This window comes from Bos grunniens, chromosome X (genome assembly GCF_055505025.1).
Source record: "Bos grunniens cultivar Pamir isolate PY7600 chromosome X, Bosgru_T2T1.0, whole genome shotgun sequence".
NCBI lineage: Eukaryota > Metazoa > Chordata > Mammalia > Artiodactyla > Bovidae > Bos > Bos grunniens.
In genome coordinates, this window is record NC_141194.1 from 107,327,695 (window position 1) to 107,349,118 (window position 21,424).

At 39.7% G+C, this 21,424-nt stretch overlaps 1 protein-coding gene across 5 annotated transcripts in view; it reads left to right on the forward strand.

The window, feature by feature from the left end:
* BRCC3 (BRCA1/BRCA2-containing complex subunit 3) overlaps positions 1-21,424 on the forward strand; it is a 79,397-nt gene that overhangs the window by 35,170 nt on the left and 22,803 nt on the right. For 4 of the 5 annotated variants that reach the window (XM_086385909.1, XM_086385910.1, XM_086385912.1 and 1 more), the window contains one exon: positions 12,543-12,617. The exons of the other annotated variant lie outside the window; for it this stretch is intronic. In XM_086385909.1, the coding sequence (XP_086242035.1) occupies positions 12,543-12,617 (75 nt within the window). The remainder of the gene's footprint in view (positions 1-12,542; positions 12,618-21,424) is intronic. 5 annotated transcript variants of the gene reach the window in all.

Here is a 21,424-nt window from a genome sequence, read left to right on the forward strand (position 1 = left end):
CCACATATATAAAGTCCATTCAGCTTCAGGAAATTTCAGGGTAATTCAGGATGTTATATAATTCTTTACATTAACAAACTAAAGGAGAAAAAGCATATGGTTAGATCAATAGATACTGCGGAGACATCTGCTAAAAGTTATCCAACCAGTCCATTCTAAAGGAGATCAGCCCTGGGTGTTCTTTGGAAGGAATGATGCTAAAGCTGAAACTCCAGTACTTTGGCCACCTCATGCAAAGAGCTGACTCATTGGAAAAGACTCTGATTCTGGGAGGGATTGGGGGCAGGAGGAGAAGGGGATGACAGAGGATGAGAGGGCTGGATGGCATCACCAACTTGATGGATGTGAGTTTGAGTGAACTCCAGGAGATGGTGATGGACAGGGAGGCCTGGCGTGCTGCGATTCATGAGGTCGCAAGGAGTCAGACACGACTGAGTGACTGAACTGAACTGAACTGAATGGAAACTTAACAGGTACTTGTAACAACTCTGTTTCCCCTTTTACTAATGAGGAAATGAGCTTCAAGGTTAAAAAACTTGGTTGGAGTCCAAGGCTGGTGTACAGGGTCATTTTCAACGTCAAATGTTAATTTTCTCGAACTTTTTAAAAAATACTCATTTGGCTGCATGTGTCTTAGTTGTGGCATGTCTTAGTTGAGGCTTGTGGGCTTGGTTGCCTGGTGGCATGTGTGATCTTAGGTGCTCTGTTAGTGCAGTAGGGAAGAAAACCTATGACCAACCTAGACAGCAAATTAAAAAGCAAAGACATCACTTTGTCGACAAAGGTCCATCTAGTCAAAGCTATGATTTTTCCAGTAGTCATGTATGGATGTGATAGTTGGACCAGAAAGAAAGCTGAGCGCCAAAGAATTGATGCTTTTGAACTGTGGTGTTGGAGAAGACTCTTCAGAGTCCCTTGGGCTGCAAGGAGATCCAACCAGTCCATCTAAAGGAAATCAACCCTGAATATTCATTGGAAAGACTGTTGCTGAAGCTGAAGCTCCAATACTTTGGCCACCTGATGTGAAGAGTTGACTTATTAGAAGATCCTGATGCTGGGAAGGATTGAAGGCAGGAGGAGAAGGAGAAGACAAAGGATAAGATGGTTGGATGGCATCACCGACTTGATGGATGTGAGTTTGCACAAACTCCAGGAGATGGTAAAGGACAGGGAAGCCTGGTGTGTTGCAGTCCCTGGGGTCACAAAGAGTTGGACACGACTGAACAATAACTATGTGTGATCTTAGTTCCCTGACCAGGGATGGAACCTGTGCCCCCTGCAGTGGAAGGTGGATTCTTAACTACTAGACTGCCAAGGAAGTCCCTCAAACATTAATTTTTACCAGTCTGAAAGATGAGTTAACAGTATGCCACCAGTAAAGTGGTTTTAGTGAGAGTGCCCATTTCCTGTTTGGCAGTTCTGAGTTGCCCATTCATATTCTTTACTTTTCTATATAGAGTTATTTGTTCTTTCTCCCTGCTGATTTGCATAATTTCTTTATATGTTCTAGAAATTTCATCTTTTTGTCTGTCACATATGTTGCAAATATTTACTCCCAGGCTGACTTTGTTTATTGTGTCATGTATCAGGCGAAAGCTTTAAAACAATGAATCACTGTTATCCTTCATTTTGTTTATGCTTTTTGCTTTTCTTCTTTCAAAGACCTTTCTTTTCTTCATGATGATAAATAATAGTTTTATGTATTTTCTTCTTATAAGAACCTATAGAACCTATATTATGGACCTATAGATTTGAATAGCAGATTGGGTGGCAAATAACATTCTTTCTGTCTATAATGGGAATACTTCTGATGTTCCACCATTAAGTATGAGTTGTTATGATTATGTTGTATTTCGAACCTATATTAAGGACCTATTGGAGAAGGCAATGGCACCCCATTCCAGTACTTTTGCCTGGAAAATCCCATGGACGGAGGAGCCTGGTAGGCTGCAATCCATGGGGTCGCTAAAGTCGGACACGACTGAGCAACTTCACTTTCACTTTTCACTTTCCTGCATTGGAGAAGGAAATGGCAACCCACTGCAGTGTTCTTGCCTGGAGAATCCCAGGGACGGGGGAGCCTGGTGGGCTGCCATCTATGGGGTCGTACAGAGTCGGACATGACTGAAGTGACTTAGCGATTAGCGATTATGGACCTATAGATTTTGAACCTGTATTTTGGACCCATAGATTTGAATAGCAGAGTTGGGTGGCAAATAACATTCTTTCTTACTCTAATGGAATACTTCTGATGTTCCACCATTAAGTATGAGTTTCTTACGATTTTGTGGTAGACACCCTCTATTCCTTTATTAAGTTAAGGAAGTTTCTAATTCTAGTTTACTGAGAATTTTTAATAATTGTCTCGAGTTTTATCAAATGCCTATTTGTCATTTCCTGAGATGATAATGAGGAGAGTGAAAAAGTTGGCTTAAAGCTCAACATTCAGAAAACTAAGATCATGGCATCTGGTCCCATCACTTCATGGCAAATAGACGGGGAAACAGTGGAAACAGTGTCAGACTTTATTTTTTGGGGCTCCCAAATCACTGCAGATGGTGATTGCAGCCATGAAATTAAAAGACGCTTACTCCTTGGAAGGAAAGTTATGACCAACCTAGATAGCATATTCAAAAGCAGAGACATTACTTTGCCAACAAAGGTCTGTCTAGTCAAGGCTATTGTTTTTCCAGTGGTCATGTATGGATGTGAGAGTTGGACTGTGAAGAAAGCTGAGCACCGAAGAATTTATGCTTTTGAACTGTGGTGTTGGAGAAGACTCTTGAGAGTCCCTTAGACTGCAAGGAGATCCAACCAGTCCATCCTAAAGGAGATCAGTCCTGGGTGTTCTTTGGAAGGACTGATGTTGAAGCTGAAACTCCAATACTTTGGCCACCTCATGCAAAGAGTTGACTCATTGGAAAAGACTCTGATTCTGGGAGGGATTGCGGGCAGGAGTAGAAGGGGACGACAGAGGATGAGATGGCTGGATGGCATCACTGACTCGATGGACATGAGTTTGGGTGAACTCTGGGAGTTGGTGATGGACAGGGAGGCCTGGCGTGCTGCAATTCATGGGGTCGCAAAGAGTCGGACACGACTCAGCGACTGAACTGAGATGATAATGTGGTTGTTTCCCTTTAAAGTTAGCAATGATTTACATTGAAAGCTTTTAAAACGGTGAACTGTTGTTACATTCCTGAGATAAACCCTACATTGCCATGATATATTGTTCTTTTAACAAAGTAGATTCTAGTTGCTAATATTTGGTTTAAGATTGTTATATCTGTGTTCATATGTGAGATTAGTCTGCAGTGTTCTTGTCTTGTACTTCTCTGGTTTTGGTATCAGGATTATTAGGTTATAAAATAAGTTGGATTTTTTTCTCTTGTTTGGAAAGACTGCATAGCATAATAAGAACATGGCTCTATAGTCAGATGCTTTGGATGGAATCTTGATTTTCTGCTATCTTGATGTCTAACACTATAGGTTACTTTCACCTATTTTTGAACCATATGTAAATAGAGCCATATAATATGTACTCTTTTGGGTCTAGTTTCTATCAATCAGTATTATGTTTGTGAGGTTCATCCATGTGGTTACATGAAGCAACAGTTTAGTTATTCTCATTGCTGTATAGTGTTCCACTGTCTGAATATACCATACTTTGTTTATTCATTCTTTTATTGAGAGATAATTTCAGGTTTTAAAAGGCTTTTTACAAATTATGGTACTACGAATATTCTTGTGAACAGATGTACATTTACTAGATATTTCTGTTGGGTACATATCTAGGAGTGGAATGCATATGTATATTTGTATATATTCAGCTTTAGTAGATAATACAGAAGTTTTCCCAAAGTGTCTATTGCTTTTCACTCCTAACACCAATGTTGGAGAGTTGCTTCCTGCACATTCCTGCTAATACTCAGTAACATCTGTCTTGTTCATTTTTGCCATTCTGGTAGAGTATTGCACTGTGGCTTTACTTTGCATTTTGTTGGTCACTCGTAAAGTTGAAAACTTTTTCTTTGTTTTTAGTTCTAGCATTTTATTATTACATGAACAGCATCTGTCTTATACACATATGTGGGCTTCTCTGGTGGCTTAGCTGGTAAAGAATCTGCTTGCAATGCGGGAGACCTGGGTTCGATCCCTGGGTTAGGAAGATCCCCTGGAGAAGGCAACGGCTACCCACTCCAGTATTCCAGCCTGGAGGATTCCATGGAATATAGTCCACGGGGTCACAAAGGGTCGAATATGACTGAGTGACTTTCACTATACACATATATAATCCTTGAATTAAACTATGTGTTCACATCCCCCAAATAGATTAAGCCCTATGTTCCTAATCCCAAAATTAAAGTCAAATAATCAGGATGTTTTTATTCAGGTCCATAACATGTGATAACAATTTATTAGGTTGTGTTAGTTAAAATTACATTTGGTTGAGAACAAAGTAAATTAAAAAAAAATAATGCCTTTAGCAAAGTTAAAGTTTAAATCTCCATCATGGGGAAAAAAAGTAAACAAGTTGACTGTTTTACCTAGGTAAATGTGTACTCAGTCACTCAGTCGTGTCTGACTCTTTGCGACCCCATGGACTACACAGCATGCAAGGCTCCTCTGTCCATAGGCTTTCCCAGGCAAGAATACTGGAGTGGGTTGCCATTTTCTTCTCCAGGGTATCTTCCCCCACCCAGGGATTGAACCCATGTCTCCTGTGTCTCCTGCATTGGCAGGTAGATTCTTTACCACTGAGCCACCTGGGAAACCTGAAATATGAATTAAATATCAGCACAGTCAAGGAATAGACATATCCAACACTTCTGAAGTTTCCTTTTGTTGTTTTTGTTTTGTTTCATTTAATTTTGTTTTCATGGTAAGAAGACAACATGAGAGCTACCCTCAACAAAATTTGAAATCCACAATACTGTATGTCCACTGAATAACTATGCCTCTTTCCCCTACCCACATCTGCTGGCAACCAGTATTGTATGCTCTGCTTAGACTATATTAGATTCCTTATATAAGTGGAATCATGAAGTATCTGGCTTCCTGTGATGGCCTGTTCAATTGGGTACAATGTCCTCCAGATTCATCCATGTTGTTGCAAATTGTAGGATTTCCTTGTTGTTTAATATTGAATGGTATTCCTACACACACAAACACACACACACATATATGTATTACACTTTATAATATGTATGCATATGAAAGTTTTATCATTCATCTAGATAAAACTTGGGTTGTCTCCATATTTTGTTTATTGTGAGTAATGCTGCAGTGATCATGAGAGTCCAGATATCTCTAAGATCCTGGTTTCATTTCCTTTGTATATATGCCCAGGAGTGTAATTTCTAGATCATACGTTAGCTCTGTTGTTAGTTTTTTGAGAAACCTCCATACTGTTTTTCCCAACAATGGCACACAAGGGTTTATTCCAATTTCTCCAACTTGCTGCCAACACTTATCTTTTTTAATATTAGTCATCCTAACAGGTGTGAGGTGATCTCTTGTAGTTTTCATTTGCATTCCCTGATGAATAGATAAATTGATTACCTTATACCTGGTGGACTTTTGTATGTCTGGAGATTTCTGTCCAAGTCCTTTTTCCATTTTTAATTGGATGTGTGTGTATGCTCAGACGCCTAGTCATGGCTCTTGGCAACCACATGTACTATGGCCCTCCAGGCTCCTCTGTTCATGGGATTTCCCAGGCAAGAATACTGGAGTGGGTTGCCATTTCCTTCTCCAGGGGATTTTCCCGACCCAGGGATCGAACCCACAACCCCTCCATTGGCAGGTGGGTTCTTTACCACTGAGTCACTTGGGAAGTTAATTGGATGACTTTTATTTTTGCTTTAAAGTTGTAGGAGTTCATTTTTTATTAGTTTTTATTAGAGTATAGTTGACTTACAATATTGTGTTAGTTTCTACTGTATAGCAAAGTGAGTCAGTTATACATATACATATATCTACTCCTTTTTAGATTCTTTTCCCATACTGTATGGCTTATTACAGAGTATTCAGTAGAGTTCCCTGTGGTATGCAGTAGGTGCTTATTGATTCTGTATTTTATACATAATAGTGTGTATATGTTAATTCCAATCTCCCAACTTATCCCCCCCCGCCTCCACCCACTTCCCCTGGTAATTGTTAAGTTTGTTTTCTACATCTGTGACTCTATTTCTGTTTAGGAATTCATTATATATTTTGGGTATTAACTCTTTAGGAGATATGTGACTTGCAAATTTTTTTTTAAATTTTTATTGCAAGATATTTGCTTTACAAGTTGGGCTGGTTTCACTTGCAAATATTTGATGCCAGTTCTTAATTTTAACACATATCATTTCCCCCCCCCCGACTTTGGAGCTCTTTGTATGCTGTTTAAGAAAATTTCTCCTGCTGCTACTGCTAAGTCACTTCAGTCGTGTCCGACTCTGTGCGACCCCATAGATGGCAGCCCACCAGGCTCCCCCGTCCCTGGGATTCTCCAGGCAAGAACACTGGAGTGGGTTGCCATTTCCTTCTCCAATGCAGGAAAGTGAAAAGTGAAAGGGAAGTCGCTCAGTCGTGTCCAACTCCTAGCGACCCCATGGACTGCAGCCTACTAGGCTCCTCCGTCCATGGGATTTTCCAGGCAAGAATACTGGAGTGGGGTGCCATTGCCTTCTACGAAATTTCTCCTACCTGAAGTTAATTTGGATGTTCTACTTTTTACCTTGAAGTTTTATTTTTTCACCTTTCACATTTAGATCTATAATAACACCTGGATTTGATTTTTGTGTATGGTCTGAAGCTGGGGGCAAGATCAACTTTTTTCACATCACAGTCAGTCAGAATTGTTTGTTGAAAAGACCACTTCTTTGTCATCAGTCATGCATTCATTTATGTGTTCATGTTACTGAATTCTTGGTTCTATTTGTCTCTACTTGTACCAGTACTACTTGGAGAAGGCGATGGCATCCCACTCCAGTACTCTTGCCTGGAAAACCCCATGGACGGAGGAGCCTGGTAGGCTGCAGTCCATGGGGTTGCGAAGAGTCGGACACGACTGAGCGACTTCACTTTCACTTTTCACTTTCCTGCATTGGAGAAGGAAATGGCAACCCACTCCAGTGTTCTTGCCTGGAGAATCCCAGGGATGGGGGAGCCTGGTGGGCTGCCATCTATGGGGTCGCACAGAGTCAGACACGACTGAAGTGACTTAACGGCAGCAGCAGCAGTACCAATACTACACTGTCTTGATTACTGTAGCTTTACAACAGGTCTTGCATTTGATAATATATGAATCCTCCAGCTGCGTACTTTTAAATGTTGCCTCAGCTATTCTTAGCCCTTTGCCTTTCTACATAAATTGGAGAATTTAGCTTCTCAATATCCCCAGGAAAAAGACCTGCTGGGATGCTGATTAAAATTGCCTAAGTATATATAGCTCAATTCAGGGAAACCTGACATTTTTGAAGTGAGGTCTTCCATTCCATGAGCATGTTATAGCCCTCCTTTTGTGTGGGTATTCATTTCCTCTCAGTAATATGTTATAATTTTCAGTATAGAGGCCTTGCTTGGATGTATTATTGCACATCCTTTGTTGGATGTATTCCTAGCTATTTGATGTTTGTTTTAAAACTACTGTAAAGCTATCATAAATGGCATCATTTTAAAAAGCTTATTTTCTACTTTTTGGCTAGTATATATGAATTCAGTGGATTTTTGTAAGTTGGTCTTGTGCCCAGTGACCAACTGAAATTTACTTATTAATTCTAATTGTGTGTGTGTGTGTGTACAGCTCAGTCATGTCCAACTCTTTGCAAGCGCATGGGCTGTAGCCCACTAGGCTCCCTCTGTCTATAAAATTTTCCAGGCAAGAATACTGAAGTGGTTTGCCATTTCCTTCTGCAGGCGATTTTCCCAACCCAGGGATCGAACCCAAGTCTCCTGCATCTTCTGCATTGGCAGGCAGCTTCTTTACCACTGGCACCACCTGGGAAGCCTTTTGTATAATATTTTACACACACAATCAGATCATTTGTGAATAATCACAATTTTCTTTCTTCCTTATCTATATGCCTTTTATTTATTTTTTATTGCCTTACTAAATTTGCTTCAGTTTTTAGGGATACTATTAGGCAGCCTTGTTTATTCTCACATTCAGGGAAACGGGTTTTAATAATTTACCAGTAAGTGTGATCCTTGCTGTAGATTTTCAACAGATACTCATTATCTGTTTAAGAGAATTCTTCTCTTAGCTATACCGTGAAAGTGAAAGTCACTCAGTTGTGTCTGACTCTTTGTGACCCCATGGACTGTATAGTCTATGGAATGCTCCAGGCCAGAATACTGGAGTGGGTAGCTGTTCCCTTCTTCAGCAGATCTTCCCAACCCAGGGATCAAACCCAGGTCTCCTGCATTGCGGGTGGATTCTTTATCAGCTTGAGCCACAAGGGAATCCCCCATTATACCTTAGCTATATATATATTTTTTATCATTGTAATAGTTGTATGTGCTGGGGACAGGCTACATCAGACTGGAATTTCTCTTTATTAATCACCTTATCCCTTCTGAGGGTGTAGATTTTTCCCTCGCTATTTAAATTATATTTATTTATTTTTGGCTGCACTGGGGATTGGGCTTTCTCTCGTTGTGGCAAGCAGGGGCTACTCTCTGAATGCAGTGTGTGTGGTTTCTCTCATTGCAGAGCAGGGGTTCTAGGCTCTCAGGCTTCAGTATTTGCAAGACATGGGCTCAGCAATTGTAGCTCACAGACTCAGAGCACAAGGCTCCATAGTTATGGCACACAGGCTTAGTTGCTCCACGGCACATGGCATCTTGAGGGGGGTGACTGTCAATCTCAAGGTCTTCCCTGTAGCTCAAATGGTAAATAATCTGCCTGTGATGCAGGAGACCCAGGTTCAATCCCTGGGTCGGGAAGATCCCCTGGAGGAGAGAATGGCCATCCACTCCAGTATTCTGGCCTGGAGAATCCCATGGACCAGAGGAGCCTGGCGGGCTACAGCCCATGGGCTCGCAAAGAGTCGGACATGACCGAGTGACTGACCCTATGTGGGATCTTCCCGAATCAGGGATCGAACCTGTGTGTCCTGCATTGGCAGGTGGATTCTTTACCACTGAGCCACCAGCGAAGCCCTTCCTCACTATTTAAATCTCTTTGTTTCTCCCCCCCCCGCCCGGGTTTTCTCTGAGTCAATTATGGTAATTTATATTTCCTAGAAAATTATCCATTCCATCTAACTTTTCCATTTTCTTGGCTTGAGGAAATATACATATTTAAAAAATATTTTTATTTAAAAATATTTTATTTTTATTTATTTATTATTATTTTTTTTCTAATTTTATTTTATTTTTAATCTTTACATAATTGTATTAGTTTTGCCAAATATCAAAATGAATCCGCCACAGGTATACATGTGTTCCCCATCCCGAACCCTCCTCCCTCCTCCCTCCCCATACCAACCCTCTGGGCCGTCCAGTGCACCAGCCCCAAGCATCCAGCATCGTGCATCGAACCTGGACTGGCAACTCGTTTCCTACATGATATTTTACATGTTTCAATGCCATTCTCCCAAATCTTCCCACCCTCTCCCTCTCCCACAGAGTCCATAAGACTGTTCTATACATCAGTGTCTCTTTTGCTGTCTCGTATACAGAGTTATTGTTACCATCTTTCTAAATTCCATATATATGCGTTAGTATACTGTATTTATGTTCAACATCACTCATTATCAGAGAAATGCAAATCAAAACCACTATGAGGTACCATTTCACACCAGTCAGAATGGCTGCGATCCAAAAGTCTACAAATAATAAATGCGGGAGAGGGTGTGGAGAAAAGGGAACCCTCTTACACTGTTGGTGGGAATGCAACCTAGTACAGCCACTATGGAGAACAGTGTGGAGATTCCTTAAAAAACTGGAAATAGAACTGCCTTATGATCCAGCAATCCCACTGCTGGGCATACACACTGAGGAAACCAGAAGGGAAAGAGACACGTGTACCCCAATGTTCATCGCAGCACTGTTTATAATAGCCAGGACATGGAAGCAACCTAGATGTCCATCAGCAGATGAATGGATAAGAAAGCTGTGGTACATATACACAATGGAGTATTACTCAGCCATTATTTTTATTTATTTTTATTAAATGTTTAATTAAAAAAAGTTTATTTTTTAAATGTTTCATTTTCTTTGTAGCATTTATCACTGTGCTGTGCTGTGCTGTGGCTTCAGTCATGTCTGACTCTGTGTGACCCCATGGACTGTAGCCTGCCAGGCGCCTCTGTCCATGGGATTCTCCAGGCAAGAATACTGGAGTGGGTTGCCATGCCCTCCTCCAGGGGACCTACCCAACCCAGGGATGGAACCTGGGTCTTCTGCAGTGTGGGTGATTTCTTTACCGTCTGAGCCAAGTAATTTAATTTTTTATTCATTATTTATGGTCTCTCCACTAGACTTGTCTCTCTGACTGTGGGGCCTATGTCAGGGCCTGCCACACAGCAGCCATTCAGTAAATGTTTCTCAGGTGAATGATTGTGTGATATTTCTTTTAAGTATGTCCCCTTTTCCATTGCTAATGCTGTTTACTTGCTGTTTTCTTGATACTGTTTGCAGAGGCTTATCTATTTTGTTGGTCTTTTCAAAGGACCAGCATTAGGTTCTCTTGATCAACTCAATTTCTTTATCTTCTTTTTAAAAAAATATTCTGTTTTTCCCTTTAGCAGTTTCTTCATTTTATTTTCTGGATGTTTTAATATTGCTGTGTTGTTCTTATTTTTATCTTATTCTAAATTCTTGAGGTGAAAACTAAGTTTATTTTCTGTCTCCCTTGTTTTCTGATAAATACATTTAAGGCCATAAATTTTCCTTCTCACTTGTCTCCATTACATAGGTTTTGTTGTATAGTAGTTCCAGTGAGGTTTTTTAACTTCTAACTCATTTTGTTTTCTGGTTTTATTTCCTATTCAACTTGAGAGTTATTTAGAAATACATTTAAAAATTTCCAGGTGTGTGGATCTGCACTGGAGTTTGAAGGGATATTTTTTCTTCTTATGTTAACTTTTAACAGTACGTGATGGTAGCTGTTGCCTGTGTGATATCAGCTTTATGGAAGTTTTTTGGTTATTTCCTTTGTTACCTAGAACAGGGATCCACAAAATACAGCTTGTAGGCCACATGGGCCTGGTGCCTATTATGGAAATCAAGTTTTCTTGGAATATAGCCATACCCATTTGCTTACATACTACCTATGACTTGTTGCGTGCTGTGGCCCATGGGGTCAAGAAGAGTCAGACACGACTGAGCAACTGAACTGATGACTAGTTTCCAGTTAACAACTGGAAAGCTGAATGGTTGGAACAGAGACCTTGGGGCCCACACAGCTTAAAAAATTTACTATTTGGCCTGTCCATGAAAAGGTTGTTGCCTGACTTAAAACATGGTCAACTTTCATAACTTTTTCATACGAAGTGAAAGATATGTGTATTGTCTTGAGTCTAAGTCCCTTATAACCTTGTATGACTGTGTATGTGTGAGTTTATTCCTTTACTTAGGATTCCCTGGTGGCTCAGACAGTAAAGCATCTGCCTGCAATGCGGGAGACCCGGGTTCGATCCCTGGGTCAGGAAGATCCCCTGGAGAAGGAAATGGCAACCCACTCCAGTACCTTTGCCTAGAAAATTCCATGGATGGAGGAGCCTGGTGAGCTACAGTCCATGGGGTCGCAGAGTCGGACACAACTGAGCAACTTCACTTTATTCCTGTACTTTATTCTGTTCTATTGGTCTATGGTCTGTTTCTTATGCCAGTACCATAGTCTTCTGATTACTGTTGCTGTTATACAGATCCTTATTTCCTTCCTCATTGAGAGAGATGTATATAAACCTCCCATTGTAACTAAATTTGTTTACTTCCTATAGTTTAATCACGGTAAGCTTTATGTGGGCTTCCCTCATGGCTCAGCTGGTAAAGAGTCTGCCTGCAATGCAGGAGACCTGGGTTCAATCCCTGGGTGGGGAAGATCACTTGGAGAAGGGAAAAGCTACCCACTCCATTATTCTGGTCTGGAGAATCCCATGGACAGAGGAGCCTGGCGGGCTACAGTCCACGGGGTCGCAAAGAGTCAGACACGACTGAGTGACTAACATACTGACTTTGTGTATTCTGAAGCTGTATTGTTAGTGCATAAAGAATGGATAAAGGTTCATAACTTTTTATATTTTTTCTTCCTAAACTATGAAATGTCTATCTTTGTCCCATCTATTTATGCATATATTTAAATATGCCTTGAATGCTTTCTTTATAAAGAATATTATTATTTGATTCCTGTAGCTGTTACACAGTAATAGTTGAACCTCTTAGGATGAGGAGGTTCAACTATATATATTAGGAAAAATAATAAATAAAATTAAGAAATATTCTTGCTTGGGTAGAAGAAGTCTGGAGATAGTTGTTCCAGGACTCTGTGATATTATCAGACTCCTACCTTCTGCTTCACCATCTTGGTGTATGGTTTCCATCCTAAGGTCCCCTCGTGGTCCCCGAGACTTCTGGAGCTCCAGCCAGCACATCTCCATTGAGGGACAGAAGGAGGAGGAAAGGTAGGAGGACAAAAAGGATCTGGGCCCAGGTCTGCTGGTTTCTAATAAGTAACCCTCCCAGACAGTCCCAGAAAACGATTCCATTTTCATCTCCTTGGCAGAATTTAGTCAGGTCCCCTCGCCTGATCTCCCAGGGAGGCCTGTCAAGATACCTCTGTCCTGGCTGAAACTTGGCCTTCTGTTACCAAGGAGATTTTAATTGATACAGCCAGCAATCTCTGTCACTCCCTGTTTGCATGTTGCAGTTCTTGTCAGTGTCCTTTCCTGTTATAACTTTTTTTTTTCCCATCTCTTTATTCTCAATCTTCCTCAGTTATTTTGTTTTGAGTATGTCTCTTGTAAACAGAATGTAGCAAGATCTTGAGTTATTTGCTTTTAAGCAATCAGAACATCTATTATTAGGTGAATGCAATGCATTCATTTATTATTGTTGATACATGTGGCAATATGATTACCATTATTCTTTCTGCATTCTTTTTGTCATACATCCTGCTTAATTCTTTTTACCTTTCCTTTTTTTTGTTACTCTGATGGAGTTTTCCGTTACCTGTTTTTTTTTTTTTTTTCAGTTTTAGAAATTGTCCTTACTGTTTTCTTTCTTTTAGTCATTACTCTTCATGTTTTACAACATTGTTTTGAAATAATTGCAGATTTACAGAAAGTTGCAAGACTAGTACAAAGGATTCCTGTGTACCTTCTACCCAGCTCCCTCAAATGTCAGAATTTTATCATATTTCCATTATCTTTTTTCTTTATACCGATGCATTATTTTTCCTGATCCATTTGAAGATAAGAACACAGGCCAGTTATTCTGGGAAAATGTCCTTTGTTTTGGATTTGTTTATGTTTTGTCATAATTAGATGGAGATTATGCAATTTTGGCAATAATACCACAAAAGTGATATTGTGTTCTTAGTGATTTGTTTTAGGAGGCACATGATATCAATTTGTCCCATCATATGTGACCGGAGCTTTGCATGTGCTTAATGTCTATGAGGTTTTCCACTGTAAATTTTTACCATTGAAATTAGTAAGTATCTTGTGGGGAGTTTTAGCATTCATTAAATGAGTCTTTCCTAATTGTTTATTACTAAAATGGTTATCAAAGGCAATGGTCTAATTCCATCATTCCACCTACATTTACTAGTTAGCATTCCACTGCAGGGAAGGGCTTGTCCTTCTTGCTATTTGTTTATTTATTTACATTAGTGTGGACACCTGGATTCTTGTTTTACTAATAGGTTTTAACCCATTATTGTCACCAGCTATTTTGAGACACACATTGTTTCAGAATTGGCCATTGGAAGCCCCTCCTATGTTCTCTTGACATGTTCCCACCATTCTTTGAGTACTACCTGATATTCTAACACAAGAAGATGTTGCAGCTTCATCTCTTCCTTTTCCTGCATTCAGTCCTAGATTTAGCATTTCTCCAAGGAACTGGTTCCTTTTATTTTTTAAGCAGTTTTACTGAGGTATAATTGACATAAACTACACGTTTAAAGTATACAATTTGATAAGTTTTGACATATACATACCTATACATACCATCACCACAATCAAGACGATAAAGACATCCATCATCCTTCAAATTTTTTTATGCCCCTTTGTAATTCCTCCCTCTTGCCATTTCATGTCCCTCCTCAAACCCCAGGAAACCCTGGCTTGCTGTCACTAAAGATTACTCTGCATTTTCTAGAAATCTGCATATATGTAGAGGCTCAGCAGTAGAGAATCCAATGCAGGAGATGTGGGTTTGATCCCTGGGTCAAGAAGATCCCCTGGAGGAGGAAATGGCAACCCACTCTAGTATTCTTCCCCGGGAAATCCCATAAATATAGGAGTCTGGCAGGCTACAGTCCATGGGATCACAGAGTCAGACATGACTGAGTGACTGAGCATGCACACACACACATAGAATATGTAGTTTGTTTCCTTTCAAACAACAGAATTATTTTGAAATTCATCCATGTTATAGGATATATCAATAGTTCATTATTTTCATTATAGAACAGTATTAAATCTTAGAGCTAATGCCACAGTTTCTTTATCCATTCACCTGTTGATAGATATTTGAGTTACTTGCAGTTTTTGTCTATTACAAATAAAGCTGCTTTGAACATTAGTGTGCAAATTTTTGTATGGACATATACTGTCTCTTCCCTTATGAAATACCTAGGAGCAGACTGGCTGATGCATATGGTAGGTGTATATTTAACTTTTTCAGAAATTACCAGGCTGATTTCTAAAATAGCCTGCTGGGATTTTTTTATTGGGATGATATTGACTCTGTTGATCATTTTGAAGAGAATTGATATCTTAAGATACTGAGTTTTCCAGTCCATGAACATGGTATATGTGTCCATTTATTTAGGTCGTGAATTCTCTCAACAATTTATTGTCATTTTCAGTGTATAGGTCTTGCATATCTTTTGTCAGACTTATCCCCACATATTACATGTTTTTATCATCCTGTTTTAATTTCATTTCCTACTACTGTTCTTTGCTGCTATACAAAATACATTTGATTTTTTTATATTGATTGTATCCTACAACTTGGCTACATTCACTTGTTAATTTTGGTAACTTTTTCTGAAGAGTCTGTTGGACTGCCTATTAATACATAGATCATCATCTGTGATTAAAGGAAGTTTTACTTCTTTCTTTCCAATCTGGATGTTTATTTTTCTCACCTTACTGCATTCAATGAGAGCTTTAATAAACTGCTGAATACAGGTTAAAGACAGTGAGAGCAGTCATGGTAGCCTTCTTCTTGATCTATGGAGAAATCAGCATTTCAGCATTAAGTATGATGTTGTTGTTCAGTTGCTAAGTCCTGTCCGACTGACTCTTTGCAACCCCATGGACTGCAGCACACCAGATTTCCCTGTCCTTCACTAACTACTGGAGTCTGCTCCAACTCATGAACACTAAGTTGGTGATGCCATCCAACTATCTCATCCTCTGTTGCCCCTTTCTCCTCCTGCCTTCAATGTTTACCAGCATCAAGGTCTTTTCCAATGAGTCTGCTCTTCGCATCAGGTGAACATGGTATTGAAGGATCAGCCTCAGCATCAGTCCTTCAAATTAATATTCAAGGTTCATTTCCTTTAGGATTGACTGGTTTCATCTCCTCACAGACCAAGGGACTCACAGAGTTTTCTCCAGCACCACAGTTGGAAAGCGTGAATTCTTTGGCATTCAGTCTTCCTTATGGTCCAGCTCTCACATCCATATATGACTACTGAAAAACCATAGATCTGACAGTACAGACTGTTGTCAAAGTGATGTCTCTGCTTTTTAATATGCTGTCTAGGTTGCCAAAGCTTTTCTTCCAAGAAGCCCAAGGAGTCTTTTAATTTTGTGGCTGCAGTCACCATCTGCAATGATTTTGGAGCCCAAAAAATAAAGTCTGTCACTGTTTCCATTCTTTAACCATCTGTTTGCCATAAAGTGATGGGACTGGATGCCATGATCTTTGATTTTTGAATGCTGAGTTTTAAGCCAGCATTTTCACTCTACTCTTTCACCCTCATCAAGAGGCTCTTTAGTTCTTCTTCACTTCCTACCATTAGAGTGGTATCATCCGCATATCTGAGGATGTTGATATTTCTCCAAGCAATCTTGACTACAGTTTGTGCTTCATCCAGCCCAGCATTTCGCATGATGTACTCTGCATAGCAGTTAAATAAGCAGGGTGACAATATACAGCCTTGACATACTCCTTTCCCAATTTTGAACCAGTTCATTGTTCCATGTCTGGTTCTAACTGTTGCTTCTTGGCCTGCATACAGGTTTCTCAGGAGGCACATAAGGTGATCTGGTATTCCTACCTCTTAAAAATTTTCCACAGTTTGTTGTGATCCACACAGGCTCAGATGATAAAGAATCTGCCTGAAATGCAGGAGACCTGGATTTGATCCCAGGGTTGGGAAGATACCTTGGAGAAGGAAATGGAAACCCACTCCAGTCTTCTTGCTTGGAGAATCTCCATGGACAGAGGAACCTGGCGGGCTGCAGTAAATGGGGTTGCAAGGAGTCGGACACGACTGAGTGACTAAGTGCACACATAGTCAAAGACTTTCACGAAGTCAATGAAGGAGAAATAGATGTTTTTCTGGAACTCCCTTGCTTTTTCTACGAGCCAATGGATTTTGGAAACTTGATTTCTGGTTCCTCTGCCTTTTCTAAATCCAGCTTGTACATCTGGATTCTTGGTTCACATGCTGTTCAGGCCTAGCTTGAAGGATTTTTTTGAGCATGACCTTGTTAGCATGTGAAATGAGTGCAGTTGTGCAGTAGTTTGAACATTCTTCGGCACTGTCCTTCTTTGGGATTATAATGAAAACTGATTTTTTCCAGTCCTGTGGTCACTGCTGAGTGCTCCAAATTTGCTGGCACATTGAGTGCAGCACTTTAACAGCATTATCTTTTAGGATTTGAAATAGCTCAGCTGGAATGCTATCACTTCCACTAGCTCTGTTCATAGTAATGCTTCCTAAGGCCCACTTGACTTCACACTCCAGGATGTCTGGTTCAAAGTTAGTGACCACACCATCGTGGTTATGCAGGTCATTAAGATGTTTTTGGTTCAGTTCTTCTGTGTATTCTTGCCACCTCTTCTTAATCTTTTCTGCTTCTCTTAGGTCCATACCATTTCTGTCTTTTATTGTGCCCATCTTTGCATGAAATTTTCCCTTGGTACCTCTAATTTTGTTGAAGATATCTCTGGTCTTTCCCATTCTATTGTTTTTCTCTATTTCTTTGCATTGTTCACTTAAGAAGGCTTTCTTGTCTCTCCTTGCTATTGTTTGGAACTCTGCATTCAGATAGATATATGTTTTCTTTTCTCCTTTTCTTCTCAGACAACCATTTTGTGTTCTTGAATTTCTTTTTCTTTGGGATGGTTTTGGTCACTGCCTCCTGTACAGTGTTACAAACCTCCATCCCTAGTTCAGGCACTCCACCAGATTGAATCCCTTGAATCTATTTGTCACCTCCACTGTATAATAGGGGATTTTATTTAGGTTATACCTGAATGGCCCAGTGGTTTTCTCTGCTTTGTTCAGTTTAAGCCTAATTTTTGCAATAAGGAGCTCATGATCTGAACCACAGTCAGCTTCCAGTCTTGTTTTGCTGACTTCTCCACATTTGACTGCAAAGAATATAATCAGTCTGATTTTGCTGTTGACCATCTGGTGATGTCCACGTATACAGTCATCTTTTGTGTTTTTGGACAAGGGTGTTTGCTATGACCAGTGCATACTCTTGGCAAAACTCTGTTAGCCCTTGCCTTGCTTCATTCTGTACCCCAAGGCCAAACTTAACCTGTTACTTCTGGTTATCTCTTGACTTCCTACTTTTGCATTCCATTCTGTATGATGAAAAGGACATCTTTTCTGCTGTTAGTTATATAAAATCTTGTAGGTCTTCACAGAACCATTCAACTTCAGCTTATTCAGGATTAGTGGTCAGGGTGTAGACTTGGATTGCTGTGATACGCCTTGGAAACAAACAGAGATCATTCTGTTGTTATTGAGATTGCATCCAAGTACTGCATTTCAGACTCTTTTGTTGACTGTGAGGGCTACTGCATTTCTTCTAAGGGGTTCTTGCCCACAGAAGTAGATACAGTGGACGTTTTAATTAAATTAGCCCATTCCCGTCCATTCTACTTCACTGATTCCTAAAATGTTGAAGTTCACTCTTGCCATCTCCTGTTTGACCACTTCCAATTTACTTTGATTCATGGACCTAAAGTTCCAGGTTCCTATGCAGTATTATTGTTCACAGCATCAGCCTTCACTTTCACCACCAGACTCATCCAAACTGAGCATCATTTCCAATTTGGCCCAGCAGCTGCATTCCTTCTTTCAGTTCAGTTAAGTTCAGTTGCTCAGTTGTGTCCAACTCTTTGTGACCCCATGGACTGCAGTATGCCAGGCTTCCATGTCCATTGAGTCAGTGATGCCATCCAGCCATCTCATCTTCAGTCGTCCCCTTCTTTTCCTGCCTTCAATCTTTCCCAGCACCAGGGTCTTTTCAAATGAGTCAGCACTTTGCATCAGGTTGCCAAAGTATTGGAGTTTCAACTTCAATATCAGTCCTTCAATGAATACTCAGGACTGATCTACTTTAGGATGGACTGGTTTGATATTCTTACAGTCCAAGGGACTCTCAAGAGTGTTCTCCAACACCACAGTTCAAAAGCATCAATTATTTGGCACTAAGCTCTCTTTATAGTCCCACTCTCATATCCACACTGGAAAAACCATAGCCTTGACTAGATGGACCTTTGTTGACAAAGTAATGTCTCTACTTTTTAATATGCTATCTAGGTTGGTCATAACTTTTCTTTTTTTAATATAAATTTATTTATTTTAATTGGAGGCTAATTACTTTAAAATACTGTATTGGTTTTGCCATACATCAACATGAATCCGCCACAGGTATACACGTGTTCCCCATACTGAACCCCCCTCCCACCTCCCTCCCCATACCATCCCTCTGGGTCATCCCAGTGCACCAGCCCCAAGCATCCTGTATCATGCATTGAACCTGGACTGGCAATTCATTTCATATACGATATTATACATGTTTCAATGCCATTCTCCCAAATCATCCCACCCTCTCCCTCTCCCACAGAGTCCAAACGACTGTTCTATACATCTGTGTCTCTTTTGCTGTCTCGCATAGTTACCATTACCATCTTTATAAATTCCATATATATGCATTAGTATACTGTATTGGTGTTTTCTTTCTGGCTTACTTCACTCTGTATAATAGGGTCCAGTTTCATCCACCTCATTAGAACTGATTCAAATGTAATCTTTTTAATGGCTGAGTAATACTCCATTGTGTATATGTACCACAGCTTTCTTATCCATTCATCTGCTGATGGACATCTAGCTTGCTTCCATGTCCTGGCTATTATAAACAGTGCTGTGATGAACATTGAGGGTACACGTGTCTCTTTCAATTCTGGTTTCCTTGGTGTGTATGCCCAATAGTGGGATTGCTGGGTCATAAGGCAGTTCTGTTTCCAGTTTTCTAAGGAATCTCCACACTGTTCTCCATAGTGGCTGTACTAGTTTGCATTCCCACCAACAGTGTAAGAGGGTTCCCTTTTCTCCACACCCTCTCCAACGTTTATTGCTTGTAGACTTTTGGATAGCGGCCATTCTGACTGGCATGAAATGGTACTTCATTGTGGTTTTGATTTGCATTTCTCTGATAATGAGTGATGTTGAGCATCTTTTCATGTGTTTGTTAGCCATCTGTATATCTTCTTTGGAGAAATGTCTGTTTAGTTTTTGGCCCATTTTTTGATTGGGTCGTTTATTTTTCTGGAATTGAGCTGCAGGAGTTGCTTGTATATTTTTGAGATTAGTTGTTAGTCAATTGCTTCATTTGCTATTATTTTCTCACATTCTGAAGGCTATCTTTTCACCTTGCTTATAGTTTCCTTTGTTGTACAGAAGCTCTTAATTTTAATTAGGTGCCATTTGTTTATTTTTGCTTTTATTTCCAATAATCTAGGAGGTCGGTCATAGAGAATCCTGCTGTGATTTATGTCAGAGATTGTCTTGCCTATGTTCTCCTCTAGGAGTTTTATAGTTTCTGGTCTTATGTTTAGATCTTTAATCCATTTTGAGTTATTTTTGTGTATGGTGTTAGAAAGTATTCTAGTTTCATTCTTTTACAAGTGGTTGACCACTTTTCCCAGCACCACTTGTTAAAGAGATTGTCTTTTCTCCATTGTATATTCTTGCCCCCTTTTTCAAAGATAAGGTGTCCATAGGTGCATGGATTTATCTCTGCACTTTCTGTTTCATTGATCTATAATTCTGTCTTTGTGCCAGTACCATACTGTCTTGATGACTGCGGCTTTGTAGTAGAGCCTGAAGTCAGGCAGGTTGATTCCTCCAGTTCCATTCTTCTGTCTCAAAATTGCTTTGGCTATTCGAGGTTTTTTGTATTTCCATACAAATTGTGAAATTATTTGTTCTAGCTCTGAAAAATACTGTTGGTTGCTTGATAGGGATTGCATTGAATCTATAGATTGCTTTGGGTAGTATACTCATTTTCACTATATTTATTCTTCATATCCATGAACATGGTATATTTCTCCATCTATTATTGTCCTCTTTGATATCTTTCACCAGTGTTTTATAGTTTTCTATATATAGGTCTTTAGTTTCTTTAGGTAGATATACTCCTAAGTATTTTATTCTTTTCATTGCAATGGTGAATGGAATTGTTTCCTTAATTTCTCTTTCTATTTTCTCATTATTAGTGTATAGGAATGCAAGGGATTTCTGTGTGTTGATTTTATATCCTGCAACTTTACTATATTCATTTCTTAGCTCTAGTACTTTTCTGGTGGAGTCTTTAGGGTTTTCTATGTAGTGGATCATGTAATCTGCAAACTGAAATTTTTACTTCTTCTTTTCCAACTTGGATTGCTTTTATTTCTTTTTCTGCTCTGATTGCTGTGGCCAAAACTTCCAAAACTATGTTGAATAGTAGTGGTGAGAGTGGGCACCCTTGTCTTGTTCCTGACTTTAGAGGAAATGCTTTCAATTTTTCACCATTGAGGATAATGTTTGCTCTGGGTTTGTCATATATAGCTTTTATTATGTTGAGGTATGTTCCTTCTATTCCTGCTTTCTGGAGAGTTTTTATCATAAATGGATGTTAAAATTTGTCAAGGGATTTCTCTGCATCTATTGAGATAATCATGTGGCTTTTATTCTTCATTTTGTTATTGTGGTGTATTACATTGATCGATTTGCAGATATTGAAGA